The sequence below is a fragment of the Manis pentadactyla genome, chromosome 9, assembly GCF_030020395.1.
Source record: "Manis pentadactyla isolate mManPen7 chromosome 9, mManPen7.hap1, whole genome shotgun sequence".
Lineage (NCBI taxonomy): Eukaryota > Metazoa > Chordata > Mammalia > Pholidota > Manidae > Manis > Manis pentadactyla.
Window position 1 is genome coordinate 112,709,860 of NC_080027.1, and position 18,137 is coordinate 112,727,996.

The 18,137-nt window shown below is 35.1% G+C and overlaps 1 protein-coding gene across 4 annotated transcripts in view; it reads left to right on the forward strand.

Annotated features, from left to right (window-relative positions):
- The window catches only part of SWT1 (SWT1 RNA endoribonuclease homolog), a 111,635-nt gene that overhangs the window by 2,558 nt on the left and 90,940 nt on the right, over positions 1-18,137 (forward strand). For 3 of the 4 annotated variants that reach the window (XR_008999385.1, XM_057507946.1, XM_036912552.2), the window contains exons 2-7: positions 1,282-1,371; positions 4,778-4,861; positions 6,396-6,454; positions 11,685-12,414; positions 15,999-16,058; positions 17,239-17,365. Coding sequence is in view for 3 of the 4 variants with exons in the window: in XM_057507946.1 (XP_057363929.1) it covers positions 1,291-1,371; positions 4,778-4,861; positions 6,396-6,454; positions 11,685-12,414; positions 15,999-16,058; positions 17,239-17,365 (1,141 nt within the window). In the remaining variant the exon portion in view is untranslated. The remainder of the gene's footprint in view (positions 1-1,281; positions 1,372-4,777; positions 4,862-6,395; positions 6,455-11,684; positions 12,415-15,998; positions 16,059-17,238; positions 17,366-18,137) is intronic. The other variant, XM_036912553.2, reaches the window with a different exon arrangement.

Genomic DNA, 18,137 nt, shown 5'->3' on the forward strand with positions numbered 1-18,137 from the left:
GGGATAAGAAGATTATTACTCTAATCTGGAAACTCAACTATGAACTCAATTGTTGGCATAAATGATCGTATAAACACAAAATTTCTGGGTAATTTAGAATTTGTTCTTAGAAATCTATGTTGAATATTTTTTTACAGTGATTAGAATTTTTATTCTCTTTATATTCCTCAAAGCATTCTACAAGTTTGATTTAGTGTAATTGATCATTCTTTTATAGAACTTCACTTAACTGTGATCATGATTGACCAGAAATAACTGCAGTTACATGGTTTCTAGCCTTCTTGTGTTCATAATCTTAAAACATGCCGAAACCAGCAATCATCTGTCCTCTGGGCTTCGCTTCTAGACCCTTTTGTATCTTCCTGCCCCAGCAGACCTGGTGATGTTCCCAGACTCTGGCCTCTGTGTACCAGCACAAGACACTTGTGGTACACACTACCTTGTGAATGTCTGTAACCATAGGAGATGATTGTGTTTGTCATATGGCTTTTTTTTTTTTTTTGGTCAGCAGCTAACATTATTGACTTGATCCAGAGCAGGGCTGCAAAACAGAGTGAGATGGGAAGTAGGCAGAAGAACTGTGATGGAAGTGGCTCAGATCGAAAGACTGAATATTCTGTGGAAGAAAAATTGACTCAATTATTAACTCAGCAGGCATTTCTGAGCACCTCCTAAGTTTTTAATACAGCCTACTCTTCAAGGAGCTCAGAGACTAGTAGAAAGACAACCATGTAGGCCAGTGTTTATTTATAGTCCCTCCGTGTACTACCTGTGCAGAGTATGTTTCACATTCCTTGTTTCATTTGAGTTCATCAAAAAACCCTCTCGGATGGATTATCTGTTTTTATATAATCCACCTGGGGCTGAAAAAAATAGGTGATTTGCCTGAAGTCACAGTGAGCGACAGAAGGGGAGGGTGTCTCAGGAAAATGAATACTTAATGACTGGTTTTGAGGTGTAGGTGGGGCAAAATACAGCAGTTCTGCAGGCAGTTGAAAATAGTGATCTGGTGCATGAGAGAGAAGTCAAGGTGAAAGGAATAGTTTTGAGAGTCACTCTTAAAAAGGTGATAGATGAAGCCAAAGGAGAGAAACGTCATTATGAGTGAGAATGGAAGTGAAATAAGTGGCACAATGAGAATCCTATCATCTGGGAAATAGCTTGGAAATGGAAGTCATTGTGCCAAACTTCAATCTTTGTGAAATTAAAAGGAGAATTTCTAATATATTATTTTGTTGTGATGGTAAAAAACACATAATGTGTTTTTAATGTTTATTTTAGCTTTTCAAAATGTCCAACAAGGAATCTTGTGGAAAGAAAGATAAGTCTCAGAGAAAAAGGACCACCTCAACACTCAACTTTGATGAAGAAGTAAGAATTTTTATTTGTTTACCTAAAGATACCCTTTTTTACAGTCTATCTTTGTGTAATGGAAAAAATATACCTCACTTTTTAAATGAGATATGTAAATATTTTGTTCTGCCCTTCTGACCTAGGAGAAGTCATTTGTTTTTCCCATTCTTTACCTGCATTATTTTATTTATTCCTTACAACCCTGTGAGGTAAGTACTACTGTTATCCTTGTTACACAATGAAGTAGAGAGGTATGTAATTTGCCTAGGCATTCCTGACTTCAATTTTAAGCCCCCCAAAGTACCCTTTTCATAGTAGTAACACACTATTAGACCGTTTTGCACATTCTTCCCCTTTCTCTGTTTACTCAGCATTGGATAGGATTACGTGCCCATCAGTCGGAACAGGCTACCAGGGAGGCTATGCTTGGGAAGACATGCTCACATGTTCCTTTCTCTGTTACTCAGCACTCTACCTTAACAAGTGTTTTGGTAGATGAAATTTAGGATATTCACTCAATTGAGCTAGGTGTTGTCTCCAGGAAGCAAGACTGCAATGTGACTGATGTAACCCAAACAGGCAAACAAAAACTATGCCATCAGTTTTATTATAAACTCTCTGAATAGTTTGCATAGTGCATCATCAGAATTAGACAGTGTTTATGCTACATTACCACCCAGGATGAGAGACTAAAGTCTGGCAAAGGTGATTATTCACTAAAGAAGTGATTTTTGTGATAGTGGGTTAGTTCATAAGTCTTACTCATCACCTGGATGAAATATTCTAGAGATCATTATACTTTTTGGTGTTTGTTCCTTGGTGTCAACTTTCTGGTGACTAATTTGGCCCCCACTATTGTGATACTTGGAAAAGGGGACCTGGAGCATTGCCATACAGTACTCACTTGTCCTTGATTTATGTATCCCCTGTTTGACACTAATAATTGGCATGCTGTTTGCAGTTCTCGTATTCACACTTAACCTACTTGACTCAGACTATTTTTTGCCATGACTACTCCAAATATGCTTTCATCAAGGCTAGCAATGGATTTCATGTTGCTAAATCCTTTGTCAATTTTCAGACCTCATGTGACTTGATGCATCAGCAGTATTTGACATAGCTGATTACACCTTCTTGAAACACTTTCTTCCATGTAGCTTTTGGGACACCATGCTGTCCTGATTTTCCGCCTTACTAGTGACTGTTTCGAAGTGTCTTTTTCTGGTTCCTCCTCATCTTGTTATATAACCTTTCATGTGCCCAGCCTCAGTTTTTCCATTTAGTAAATTGCAGTTCCATTATTTCAGTTGCTTGGGCCAAAACTCTGGTTGTCATCCTCTACCTGCATCTAGTTTGTCAGCAAATTCTATCTGCTTTCTCTTAGTAAAAACTGAGTCTGACCACTTCCTCCACACGTGTTGTTGCCTGGCAGCCGTATCTGGGGAGGGTCTCTCTGCATACCAAGCAAAACGTCAGCCTCGGGGGTGGGTACTATTGACTCCAATCAGGAAAGAGTTAGCGATCAGGTCAAACAAGTGCCAGCAAGAAAGGAATAAAGCAAGAGTAGAAGCAAATGTCAACAGCCCTGCATGCAGTAGAGAGCAAGGAAGAGCAGAGGGAGAAAAGGGAAGTTCATTGAACTGCTTGGCATAGGGCAAGTCCTTGCCAACTCCTAAAGCCAAGGTCACCAGGCACCCAGTGTCTGCCTAATCTGCATGGTGCAGGAACTAAATCCCTACCACTTCAGAATTTTGGGGAGCCTCAGAGCACTGGAAGGAGTGAGATTATATTCTCACAACGTCCACTTCCCTGCAGATCTGAAATTAAGCTGGGAGAGAGAAGAAGGATTGCATTAAGACTAGAAAGCTGAATGAAATAGCAAAGTGACAAAAGACACTTTCCACTGGAGTTGGAGGTTGGTGAATTTTTGTCTTTATTGTGGAAAAGAGTTCAGAGGTCAAGTAAAATAGGCTTATGCAACAAGAAAGTTTATTTGTAAGAGTACACACTCAGATGGGAGTACAGAGAAGGCATGCTTAAGGGTTCAGGATTTCGGGTTTTATAGGGCCTTTTGGGTAGGGGTTGGCATAAGGCATGATGTATACAGGTGATTAATAATGCCTTTGAAGTGTTTTAAGAATAGGGTTATTTAGGTGACTGTGTTAATCTGATCTCAACATTCTTTATTCAAGTAGGTTCATTTACACTCCTGAGGTCTGTCTCTGATCCTCGTTACAAAGTTGCTTGTTTGATTAAAGGATTGGAAGAAGAGGAAGAACAGCATATAGATTAAGTTAAAGAATAAGATGGGCCTTTTTTGCAAACTAAGTACATTTTACAATGGTGTGACCCTTGTCCCACTTCCCTGCTCTGTCTCATTATCATCATAATCCAGGCAGTCAACTTGCTTTTGTAAGATTATTCCAATAGTTTCTAAATTGATCTCCCTGTTTCTACCTTTGCCTCTTTGTATTCTCTTCTCAACTCAGCAGCCAGAATGATCTCATTAAAATATGAGTCAGATCATGTCACGCTGTCACCACTTGATGGTGGTTTTCTACTTCATCCCGAGTAGAGCTGGCGGCCTTGCTGGGGCTCACAAAGCGACCCACTCTCCCCATCTTATCTCCCTCTCATTCTCTTTGTTTTCTTCACTCCTGGCTTCCTTGCTGCTGTTCTAGTGAGCCAGGCACATTCCTACCTCAGGGGCTTTGCCTTAGCTGTACTCCCTAAAACTTGTTCCCTAGATATTTGTCTCTTCATTTCTTTGGATCTCCATTCATATATCATCGTATCAGTGGGACCTTTTCTGACTCCTCTGTTTAAAATTGCAGCTGCCTCCACCCCTACCTTCCAGCCCTTCCTGGCCTTTTTCTCAGCTTTATTTTTTTCCTATAGTGTCGTCTGACACACTAAACGTATTACTTGTTCATTTGTAAATTTCTGCACTAGATTTTAATGTTCATGAAGGCAGGAACTTCTGCTGTTGTTTCACTGATTTGTCCCCACTGTATAGAATATCTTTGGTACATAGATATTCAGAATGTGTGTCTGCGGTCTAATTGAATTCAGGATCCACTGGAAAAATAATGGGTTATATGGTTTTGCTTTGGAGAGGACTGGATTCCACCATGGCAGTGCTGCCTCCCAGTGCCCTTATCTGTGCTGTCAGCTGGCCTTCTGCTGTTCCATCGCAGCTCTTTAATTCAGGAGCACCTAGATCTTCCGATTTCTAGTTGAGTCTCCCATCTAGTTGTTCCCCTTCCTCTTACCAAAGGTTGTGTGCCTTTAAACATTGTTCCCCCCTGAACTTTATTATTAATATAGAAGGACTGTTGATTTATAATAATAATAATGAAATAATGCTCTTACACTGTGCTTTTTCTTGTGCTTTTCTTTCCTTTTTTCCAAATGACATTCTTAGGATAAGAAAGAGAAAAAAACCGTAGCAAGTTCTGCTGGGTCTGCTTGCTGTATAAAATCTGTTTCATCAGAAAAGAGAAAACTCGTGAGTGTTTTGATACTGTAACTCTACAAATTATTTATACTGAAGTTCTAATGTATAATTAGAAAGTTATGGTATAAAATCCGCCACTACTTTTCCATTAATTTTTTTCTTTGTATTACTTACTTTTTGATAGCCAACAGAAAGAAGACCAGCGTTTGTTTTTTTCTTTTTCTACCCACCAAAAAACATCAAGTTCTTTATTTCTTTATGCTAATACCTAATATGGACCCTGCCATGTGGAAATGGACAACATGGATACAAATTTAGGCAGTTTTTAAGTCTTTTCCCATACATGGTTATAGTTGTCTTTACAATTTCCTTTTGAGGTAGCCAAGACAGATACAGTGTTTGTATTTTCAGATTCAAAAATTGAGATCCAGGAAGTTAAATGACTTGTCCAAGGACACAAAATATGTACAGCAACAGAACCAAGTCCAGAGTTCCTTCCACTCACACAAATAATTAGAACCGGTGATAGCAGACTGACACATTAGAAAAGTGCATGTTTGGTTGATGAAATAGTTAACACATTCAAGTTGAATTTAGCTATATATTGGGATACCTATACAGTTGTTGTAATAAGAAAAAGTAGTTGAGAAACTTCCATGAATGCACAATTCTGTTTTTAAGAATTTGTCTTCATATAATGCAACTGCTGTTTCAATTTATTGTTGTTGTATTAACTGTCTTAAAACATTGATTTCATAATTCTCTGTTGAAAAATCTTCACTCAGTTTTTTTGTCATTCAGCAGGACTCTTAAATTTGGTCACACCTTAACTATCTGGTTTTCTTTTTTCTTCTTCCTCAAAACAGTCCTGCTTCTAGTTAGACTGGTTTATTTTCTCTCTGCTGAATTTACACCAGGTATCTAGCTTCTTTGAAGGCCTTAGCATTCTTAGCTGAGAATACCTTTTTATTTTACCTATACTAATCTTTATTTTCCCTTTTTATTTTACCTGCTAATCTTTATTCAAACTATAGTTAATCTCTAGCATATATTTTGTCCATCTTTTTTTCTAGGTATGCTCCAGCTTTTGGTGGTTGATGTTTTAAACTCTTTTACAACTTACTGTCTATTCTTCTGGCTTTGTCCTTATTATTATTTGTACATATCCTTCTTCTCTCTACTTTATGCTTTTACTTTAAGCTCTTTAAAACAGGGACAAATCCTACTTCTTATTTTTCCTGTACCTAGCCCTGTATCCCCAGAAATACATAGTGGTAGAGTAGAGAAAGTAAACAGATCTGGTTTTAAACCATGGCTCTATTACTGAATTGCTAGGTGATGTTGAGGAAGATACTTTGCTCCATTTTAGCCATGGGTACTTTAGGTACTTTATCTGTAAAGTAGGGAAGGGTAATAATAACTGTCTCACATGATTATTGGAAGGATCAAGCAAATTACTGTGTCAACCTTCACTAACACATACATAGGTATGGGAAAAAATATTGTCTCCCAATATCCTTCCTTCATAACTGTAGTACCCTTGCACAGTTTCTATTTCCTAAACAATACACTTTTTTTCTTTCAGAAATCAAATCATACAGACATTCTGTATTGTAATATGAAAAGAAGAAAAGAACTGAAAAGGTGAATTCTCTCTTTTCCTTGATACCATTTTACTTTTTTGGGTTAAAATTCTGTGACTAAATATTTAGATTTGCAAAATCCTTTATTTACTTTTGATTAGTACTGTTCTGCATGTAAATATTTGTAGCTATATCATAGATTATGATTATTGAATTTTCCTGATATTAAGGAAAAGGTGAGTGAAATAGAAAGTCTATCACAATTCTGTAATGTGTAAATGATACTTTCAAATCAAATGTAGATTTTTATCTCAAGTGATTTTATTTTGATACACCCTTAGAAGATAGATACATAACTTTATTACATAGATTAATGGAAGAAGCTGTGAGGCTGATTTAGAAATTTTGGATAAATTATCTTTACATATATTACCTGTGAAGAGAATATATAGCTTATTGAATTGATATGGCTCTAAAACCATGTTAATTAAATAGGTTGTGGCCACAATTAGAGAATTCGGGGAATGTTAGGAATAATGGAGATTACTTTTCTTTAATTTCTACATTCTCTGGATAAAAATTTTAGAGATTTTTGTGGTGAAAAAATTTCTTGCCACTTATGTGGGTAAATAAGTATAAAAAATATAATGCATGTTAAAATTGATAAGATCAAAGTTTCTCTGAAAATAAGGAGTTGTAGAAAAATGGCATTAAATAAATAAAAGTTCTGCTTCCCAAACAAGCTCAGTTAATGTCTAAAAACAAAAAGCAAAAACAAAATATCCAACTTGCTTTTGATTCTTCAGTTTTACTTTTGAATGTCTCCTATTTTCTGATACTTTCTTCTATATTTGTATATGTTGAAGTATATTCTGTCACAAAGTAGATTTTTAATGCTTTTTGTACTAGTGACTTCTTTCAAAAAAAATGTTTTAAGTTCTAAAACAGTGCTTGATTTTTCACTAGTTTACCTTTTGCTTAAGGGCACATTTTCTAGTCCTTGATTTTATATATGTATATAAGAGGTTAAATAGACTTCCAATCTGTAAACTACCCCCCTTAGACTGATTCACAAAGTCTTTGGGAAGAGGAAGGAATAATATTGTTGAATTATTTTGAGAATAGGATCTAAATAAGTCTAAGGATGCAAGGAAGTTCACCTTGGCTTCAGTATTTACTCAAAAGCTGTAATTGGCTTCACCCCTTGCAAACTGAATAGTTGAATGCCTACCTCAATAACATTTCTGTATCCCTGAACCCACGTGTGATCAGTGAACATGCTATTGTGTGAGTTATCATCATACCTAATCAGGGTAACAACATCAGTAATATGAACAAGGCATAGCATTTGGATTTATAGTTAATACCTGAATATTCACTTTCAAATATTGTCAAGAATTCTAGATGTAAAAGCAAATAATCCATTTAAAAAATGGGCAGAGGATCTGAACAGACACTTCTCCAAAGAAGAAATTCAGATGACCAACAGGCACATGAAAAGATGCTCCACATTGCTAATCATCAGAGAAAGGCAAATTAAAACCACACACCACCTCACATCAGTAAGGATCGCCACCATCCGAAAGACAAACAACAACAAATGTTGGCGAGGATGTGGAGAAAGGGGAACCCTACTACACTGCTGGTGGGAATGTAAATTAGTTCAACCATTGTGGAAAGCAGTATGAAGGTTCCTCAAAATACTAAAAATAAAAATATCATTTGACCCAGGAATTCCACTCATAGGAATTTACCCTAAGAATGCAGCAGCCCAGTTTGAAAAAGACAGATGCACCCCTATGTTTATCGCAGCACTATTTACAATAGCCAAGAAATGGAAGCAACCTAAGTGTCCATCAGTAGATGAATGGATAAAGAAGATGTGGTACATACACACAATGGAATATTATTTAGCCATAAGAAGAAAACAAATCCTACCATTTGCAACAACATGGATGGACCTAGAGGGTATTATGCCCAGTGAAATAAGCCAGGCGGAAAAAGACAAGTACCAAATGATTTCACTCATGTGTGGAGTATAAGAACAAAGCAAAAACTGAAGGAACAAAACAGCAGCAGACTCACAGAACCCAGGAATGGACTAATGGTTACCAAAGGGAAAGGGACTGGAGAGGGTGGGTGGGAAGGGAGGGACAAGGGGGAAAGGGGAACATTATGATTAGCAGACATAATGTAGGTGGGGCGGGCATGGGGAAGGCAGTATAACACAGAGAAGACAAGTAGTGATTGTATAGCATCTTACTAGGCTGATGGATAGTGACTGTAATGGGGTATGTGGTGGACTTGATAATGGGGGGAGTCTAGTAACCATAATGTTGCTCATGTAATTGTATATTAATGATACCAAAAAAAAAAAAACAATTCTGGATTTAACTTACATTGAAATTGTCTTCTGTCAAAGACAAAGTAAATGGCATACCAGATATTTTAAAACTGCTCTGTCATATACTTAAACAATATGATGTAAAAACTGTTATTTATTTTAAAAAGATTACATGGACAAAGTTGTAATACTGTGCTTTGCAAAAACATCAATATCAACTGTGCAGGATTTCTGTTATCCATTGGTTGCCTGCTGTTGTTTAATTATTGGAGAAGTAAGCTTATTTGCATTAAGGTTATAATTATTTCTTTATGGTGTATGGCATCTTCTGTAAAAATCATCCTTTTCAACAACAGAATGGTACTGAAATTGATGTGCAAATAGTTAAATTTGAGATGCAGATGGGAAATGAGAATTTTTTCATCTTGAAAACCATTTACATTGTATCATTACCACAAATCCAGATCCATTAAGTACATATAGATGTATTAGCAGTAAAATTGTAAGGGCAACAATCGTAGGTCTGCTTCTGAAAGTATTCAGAAAGCATTTCTTTAAGCATTGCACTTTGAGTTTGTAGAATTTCTTCAGTAATATTACATCATCACCAATGACCAAGTCTTAATCCAAGAATTGAAGAGGAGATATGTTTTACCTGTTACTATTATTAGAGAGATGGCAGTATTGCCATTAGAAATACCCATTATTGGCAGAATTATCCAAAATGAGCTTTGTTCTTCAATTGGCCCAAGTTGAAAGTAAGTATATAATTCAGTATTCTAAATGTGCATTATGATGACCAGTGGAGCAGTCTTGCATCTGATAATGTTGGAAATGACTGTTCCTGCAGTATGTCATATTTTGGAACACTGGTTCTTAAATTTTTAATAATCTAATTATAGTAATAATTGAATTCTGACAAAATTTCACATTCTTATATCACAACAATTCAATCTAGGATGGTGACATCCATTTTCAACTGAATATTAATGTTACACTAAGTCATTCATAAGTATGTGCTGTATGTCTAACTTACATCTAAAATGATCTCAGAACTTTAATATATTGGGTTGCATATGTAAAATTGTATTACTGCAATATAGCATTTCATGAAACTAGTTGACAAGAGGTAATTTAAGATATAATTTTATTGGTCTTTTAAAAGGTATTATGATGAGTTTTCATTAATTATGACCGTACAGGCCAAGATGTATAGATTACTGTGAAATATGTAACATGGGCTCTTGTGAAGAAACAAATAAAAGGAATATGAAAATGCTCAGAGAACTACAAGGTCCTATTAAAATTTTTGTTGTATTTTATTTTTCTTTAATACATTGCCATATTACATGATATATTGTTAGGTGTCAACTAAGATCCTATTAAAATGTAAAGTTTTGTCTTACTGTTACTTATTAATAGATAAATAATGATAAGCAATCTTTTTGTAGGAAGAGGTAGCAAAGAAAATAAAGTCAGATGAAGACTCAGGTGAAACTCCTATAAAATACTGAGATCCTTATAGTTTGCTCTTGTTTAATTATTTGAGAAGTCACTTATTTACCATCTTTCTCTCCTGCTGGTCTGTATGCTACTTCAGGGTAAGGACTCTATTTTATGAGTCTCCATTGCTGTGCAGAGGCACTCAAAGATTTATTGACATAAAGTAGTAGATTGTGTTTCATTGAAATTTTTTCTCTTTTCTTTATAAAGTAATACCTGTTTTTATTAAGGAAAATATTATTATCACTTCTAGCTATTGCTCCTCTAAACATGTCAGCATATTTCTTTCTTTTTCACTATGTTTATTTTAATTCTCAAGACCACATTATACATACAGATTTGTGTCCCGCTTGTTTTTTGCTTAATATGATATTGATAAGTTCGGTTATGTCATTGAAAACTTTCCATAAACATCATATTTGATGTGGCTGAGATAGTCTATCATATTTGATAGATGACAAATTTTTTAGTTATTTCCAAAATTTTAGCATTTACTTTATATCTGATTTTTTGCTATTATAAAATAATCCTGAATTGAACATCTTTTTTTTCACTCCATTTCTGATTTTTTTCCACCATTGTAAAGATGTTTAAACTGAAAATTACTGAAAAGTCAAAGAATATGAACATTTTTAGAATTCTTAATTATACTGACAAATTCCTTTGTGGAGCTGTTTTATCATTTTACATTTTAGCCAGCAACATAGGAGAGAGTCCATTTTAAAGCCCTTTGCCAGAATTGAATGTTATTTTTAAATATTTCCTAATTTGGTAGAAGAAAATTAGCATGTTGTTATAATTAGCGTAACTAAGATTACTAAGGAAATCAAACTATTTTTCCCAAATGTTTATTAGCCACTCCTTTTTTTCTCTTGGTAATTTTCTGTTGATGTCCAATTCTAGAGTCTTACTACTTTTTGATGAGCTTTTTATTTGCTAAGACTAATAAGCTGTCACATATATAGCAAATACCACTTCCCAGTTCTTTTAATTTTGTTTGTTATTTTTTAATATGCTGAAGTTTTAAAGTAAAAAGTCATTCACACTTACTATTTTTGTGATTTTTCCCACTGCTATTAAGTTGAGGAAGTTCTTTATTAAGAAATCAGATATTCCCCTAAGGGTTTAATATGAAATTTAGCAACTATGATAGTAGTAATCATTTTGCACTTAAGTGTTTAATCTATTTGGAATATATGTTGTCTGGTATGTATATATAGCTGTAAATTTGTTTTTCTTTTTCCCAAATAGCAAACCAGTTATTCCAACACCATTTATTGAGTAATTCTTTCCACTTCATTCTTAATGTAGCCATTTCTTAATACTGATGAAGTTCATGTTGGCTAGTTCTGTCATTCACTAACATTTGAAGTGATACAGTGCAACACTACATAATAAGCATGTATAATTGTAATGTAACCTCGGTTTCTTTGCTGCTTTACAGATTGCCTGGAGAAACCCACAAGCTGAGTAAGAGACCAAAAATCAGTTCTTCATCCCAGAGAACTGTTCAACTCCAAGAAGCATCATCTTCAACGGATAATCAGATTATTTCAGAGAGTCCTTCTTCAACTGGAACTAAAAAAGATAAAAGTAAAGATGTAGATTTTAAAGTTAAAGATATTCAATTGACAAATATTAGGAGTAAGCTTGAGTATGGAATTAAAAACTTAAGCAGTCCTAATATTGCCAAAGATGTGAAACCTAAAGCTGAAGGGCAGGCAGGTGAAAAAAAAATCCATCAGCTACTTGCTCAGAGGGAGACGAAAGAGCTCATGAAAGAAAGGTACAAGGAATTTAGAGTTGATTCTGAGAAACGTGTTCTGGAGAAAAGCAAGAGAATCCAACTTCCTCAGGATTGTAATTCCAACGAGATAATTAAGGAACCCCTGGAATCTAGAAGACGGAAGATCAGTTTCAAAATCCCAGTAAAATCCCGTGATACCCTCAAGAAGCTTGTAGAAGAAAATGTCTTCAGTTTAGATTATAACAAGTCAAAGACTAAAAAGCAGGTGAAAAAAGAATGCCAGGAAGGCTCCCAGGATTCATTAAATTTGACTAGGCAAAAAAGTGGACCTTTGTTTTCAGATTCCACGTATAAGCCGACTGTTCATGAGTGGAAAGGGAAATATACGCATCAAGAAAGTTCAAGTTCTAGTGAAAACCTAACCCAGGTAAGATAGTACAAAATGAAGAGCATAGGTTTTAGCAAAGAGTTTAATATAGTCAGTTTGAGCTGTTTCTGTTACTGTTAATGATCATAGATTGCTGATTCAATTTAGTCAGGAAGATATGTGTTGGTTCCTGTATTTTACCCCTTTAATTCCAACTTCCTTAGGAAGATACCCTGGCAAATACCAAGAAACATAATGGAAGGGAATGTATGAAAATATAGAAAGAAGCAGTTAAGTTATGTATTGTCCTTTCAGAAAAGCACTAGGATAGTCTCTTATGACCCCAGATACTCTAGGAGACCTAGGGGTTGTTATTGTGAATAACTCTACCAAATTATTTTTTGAGCGCCACTGTGTGCCAGGCACTGTACAATCAACAGTCTCTGTTTTCAGAGACTTACTCATCTGAGGAGACACAGCAAGCAATCAGCAGTCCCTTTAAATCTGATAAGTACTTATCAATATGGAGATACACAGTAGGGGATTACCATGGCCTTGGTCACTGGAGGGATTAATTGAGAAAGGTTTACTGGAGGAGGTAACATTTAAACTGAGAACTAAAGAATGAATAGGAGTTACTACTACTAAAGTGAAGGCAAGGTGGAGTGGGACAAGGAGAAGCAGGGATCATCCAGGAATGGGAACTACACATGCAGAGATCCAGTCTAGAAGGCTTGGCATATCTATTTTACTTCTAAATTTTGTAATAAATTGGTACATATGAACTTACTTGAAAACCTAATCTCTATAACCTTATTTCTGTGGCAGATAACATTATTTACCTTTAAGAGAATTTTTAGAACTTTAAAATTTCAGAAATTCTGAAATTTAGAGACTGCTTCTATACAGGGGTGACTGAGCCTATCTACTTTTAGAATCAAGACTCTATATTGCAATATAAGATATTTTCTGGGAAAAATACAGGGATTATAACTAGTGAGGCCAGAAAAACTTGAGTACTTTTCATTTAGTCAACTTGAAAAGGTACAAAGAGGGAAAGAATTGAGTTTGTTCTTTGTATTATTTCTTATAGGAAAGCTCCAGTTTTCTTGTGTTAACCAGTTCACTAGGGTAGAATGCAAGAAAGGAACGTGAAGTTGCCAGTGTGTTCAGTGAACGTCTTTGTGTCCTTGTTTAGTGTACATCTAAGGAGCAGTATGAGAAATCCTTGCAAGTACATCTTACAGTTTCTTTTGGTATCTGTGTAGAATTATTACACAAACCAAATGAAGTACATAGCATGAATATTAAATTGTAGGGGAAGCAATTTTTGCATGATTACTTTCCAGTTATTGAAATTAAAACTCTTCATAAAGTGTTCCTTTGATAGCAGTCTTATCTGACTTTAAGTCATTTAGAAGCAGCTAGTATATATTTTTATCTTGAATATATTATGTTAGCATATTATTGATAGTAGCTAATCATCTTAATATTATGTTTGTTTTGTTTTCCTCACAAATTCCTCAGTAGATTGTTATCTTTCTAAAATAATGGATGTACTTTACAAGGAAATAGTTGCATTTTCTGGATTTAGTGATCTTGTTATTTAGCAATGATATTATGCTTTCCTAAGAGCAAATAACTTCTTTTATTTCTTGGGTTTTATAGTCCTTTGATAGAGCTCCCACTCAGTTTGCACCCTTCCCTCACCATTGCCAACTAATGTTCTAGAGATATTTGGTTTATAGGCCTCTTTTATAAACACTATCCTACTTAATCCTTACAACTCCGTGAGGTAGAATCCATTAGTTTGTCAAACATTAATTAAAGGTACCTAGTGTATATCAGGTGCTTTTCCAAGTTCTAGAGATTTAGGGATGAATAAGGTGATCTTTACCTTCAAGAAGTTCTCAGGGAGATAACCTAGTAAACAAATACAATTGCAATACAGTGAAGTAAATGTTAGAGCCCTAAGAACTGGGTTGGGGCTAGTTTTAGGGTGAGTTAAGGAAAAGCTCGCTAAGATAAAGATTCTTAAACTTGGTGTGGAAGGATGTGTTAGAACAAAGAATATTGATGTTTCCCACCAGGGGAGAGGGCCAGTATGTCTAATGTCACAGTTGTGAAATTGCATGGCAAGAGTATATGTGGGCATCTAAGTTGTTAGGTATGACTGGAGTTGAGACGTGCAGAGAATCTATAGGAGAGGAAGTTGGAGAGAAGCCAGGATCCAGACAACAGATCAGTTTGCATCCCATGGGAACAATTTTTTTTTAAATCTTGTATTCAGTAGATAAAACCATTATTACCCTCATTATTAATTTCCGTTTTGTTATCCCCAGAGAAGGCTTTATCTCAATCCATGTGTAATAAAGCATGATAGGGGAAGGCAAACAGTTAAATGCCCACTAAGACTTTCTTTTTCAATAGGGAGGAAGTTTTCAGGGACAATTGACAATGAACTATTCTGGCTCTTGGGGTGATGGAAAATTTATTCAAGTCCCTGGAATTGGCCTGTGGTTAGAGAGAATGAAGGTAGTAGTGATCTCAGGAAAAGAATGAAAAGACTTGGGATGTCAGGGGTTGCAGGAAGTTCTGATAATAATCTCTTAACTTGCTTGAAATTAAAGTTGAAGTTGTAGTTGAAGAGACAAAGAGATTTAAAGTCAGGTATAGAAGGGATTATAAAATCCCAGGTCAGGGAATAGTAAAGCTATAATAGGCCTATGTGTGTAATGTATATGGTGTTATGTGAAGATTGATGTTGGGAAGTTAGTGTGGAAGCTGAATTCCCAATAAAGCAACATATAATATACTTGTTTAAAGAGGATCTGTAATTTATGCCATATATAATCTTCTGGAAAATACCTATGAGTTTGGAGTTATCTGAGAGAATTCTTAGAAGATGGTTTTGTTGGGTAGTGACTTTTGCTGAGTTCCCCTGTCACCTGTACCGAGGCGAGGGTCAGGTAGGCCTCATCCGCTCAGGAGAAGTGCCAGTGAAAAATTGGAATTAGTGGAGAGATTTTCGAGGACAAAAAATAAAACACAAACCTGTGATTCTCTACTCATATGTAATACAATTGTGAGTTTCTCAGCCTTTTTCCGTTAGCCACATCATAATCTTCAAGTTCTCTTTATTGTTTGGTCATGTCACTTTTAGAAATGGCCCAGTTACTCCGGGATGAAAATTTCCCACCATGGGGGCCAGCTTATTTACTGTTGCCATGGTTCATTCTATTTCTTAGGGAGGCGTGTAGTTTTATTCTTAGAATATGAATGTTTTTAGGCATGTACATATGAATGAGTAAATCCTAAAGAATTTCTACTGTGTTTCATGACTTAATAGAATGAGGTTTTTCTGTTTTAGGGGCATTTTTCTCACCTGGGGGCAATTTTGCCCCTTAGGGGACACTTAGCAATTGACTAGATGAAGACGTTTTTGATTGTCAAGATTGGGAGGGGGTAGTGCTGCTGGTGTTTAGTGGTTAAGAGGACGGAGCTACTGTTAACATACTACAGTGCACACAGAACACCCCAAACGAAAAGTTATACTACCCCAAATGTCACCAGTGCCAAAGTTGAGAAATCCTACTCTAGGAATAGGCTTCATTCTTAACTAATGAAATTACTTTTCATTTCAGAGTTTTGAAGCACCATGTTCTTCAGTGTCACTTGAAAGTACTCAAGACACAGATCAAGAGGTTATTGATTCATTTTTTCACTTTGACTATTTTTAATGAAATTAAATCAAACAGTTCCCATATTAATAAAAAGTAATGATTATATAAACCTTGGTTATATGAAAATAACAGTGATGTCTATTTAAATCAGTATGTAAGTTTTTATAAAGTAATGAAAAACTATTTGGAAAAGTATTTACATTTACCTTTTTACCTTTGTTTCTCTAATCTGATTAAAGAGCATGGACCTGTGGCCCACAAGTTATGCAAATTTTGATTTAATGTTATGTTTTTCATGCGTATGCCTAATTTTGCCAAAAAATGATATAACATGTTTTTGCCTCATTTTTCTAATCTGTAATATGGTGGAAATGTTATTCAATGAAAGTGAGTACATATGTACATTTATTGTTTTACCTGTTGCTTCATTTCCCAGCTAGAATCTCCTGATTGGCCCTCAGATAATTTTATGTTCCCAGGTTCTAAATTAAAATTAGATTCATAGAACACTGAATTTTTCTATTTAAAATTCTTTAAATTTAAAGATGACTTTTAAACCACAGTGATTGCTCTTTGTGACAGTCAGTTGTATTTTTCCGTCTTGAGGGTCAGTGCCTCTTAATAGAAGAAAGATTTCTCTCCTCGGCTCTAAAGCTAGATTGTATTTTTATTTCTTTGCATCAAAACACATCAGAGAATTACTTCCCTGAAACAAGAAGAGTCTTAAGGTCTAGTTTTCAGTTTTAATGGTCCATAAATGATCTTAGAAATCTCAAGAAGAGCACTCATCATCCAGATAAAGACATATTTGGCTCCAAAGTGAGAATGGGAATGAGAATTAACAGACCTGAAGGTCTTGTGTGTATTGGTTCTGTGTGAGGAGCTTCACATTATCTCATTTAATCCTCACAAAAATGCTAAAAGGAATGAACAAAATGTAGGGGAACAAACTGAGACCCAAAGTAGTTAAACAGTTTGCTTGCCTGAGGTTACAGAAGTAATAAGAGAAGAGCTATTTTTAAAACTCCTGTGTATGTTTATAAATTTGTATTCTTTTACCTTGTTGCCCTCCATGTTTTTGTGATTTTTTTTTCTTTCCACAGACCATCTCCTCTCAATTATGAATTAATTGCTTTCTTCTCTTATTAATATGCAGGGTAAATAATTGAAAATATCTTACTGTGGGTCTTCTACAATTTAGATGCAGATAGTGGAAGAGCTTCATGCTGCACGTGTGGGAAAAAGTTTGGATTTACCAGTGGTTCCACCTCCTGGAGAGTTAGCGAATATGGAGGTTGACTCAATTGAAGATGTGCAGTCCTTTGCTGGTACCATATATGTATATGATAATGTTGATGCATCCTGGGCTTTCTTAAGAGTTAATTTGCCAAGATTCAATTTTTATATTAGATGGAAAATATTAAAGTGTGCTGATAAAGTGTGGTATATTTCTTTTAGCTGCAGGAATTAGGTCTAATATTTGTCTTACCATCATTTGTTTTATATATCTCACATTATTCAGCAGTTAGACATATATCTTCTCACTTTTTGCCAAAAGGCAGTAGTCAGAGTTATCAGCTCTGTTTTATTCTTGCTGTTAATCATAACTTTTAGTAATTTCAACTTTGTGAAGCACTAATCAGAAATAATAGATTGCTCAAAGGTATTATATTCATGGATTTCTTAGTAAATTTTTTATCATTCTTACTACTGGGAGAAGGTAATGATGTGATATAGGTATTGTCCAGATTCTATTAGCATGCTATTATGAACTGTATTTATAAAAATAGTAATACTATGTTACATTCACATTGCATTTTTCAATTTACTCTTTTTCTGTGCATTGACTTATCTGATCCTTACAGTGGCATAGACAATGCTATGAAATAACAATGCTAGTATTATTATCTGTTCTCTTTCTTTTACACATATTTATTTTTTCAATTGTATTTCACTCAGAGTGTATTAAAATTAGCTTAAAATTCCTAAGTGCACAACTACCACTGATGCAAGTCAGGGTTTGACAACTATTGGGGCAAGTCAGTCTATGACTTAAACTCCACCCATAAGTAGTTCATAATGTTCTACTGGTAGGTAATT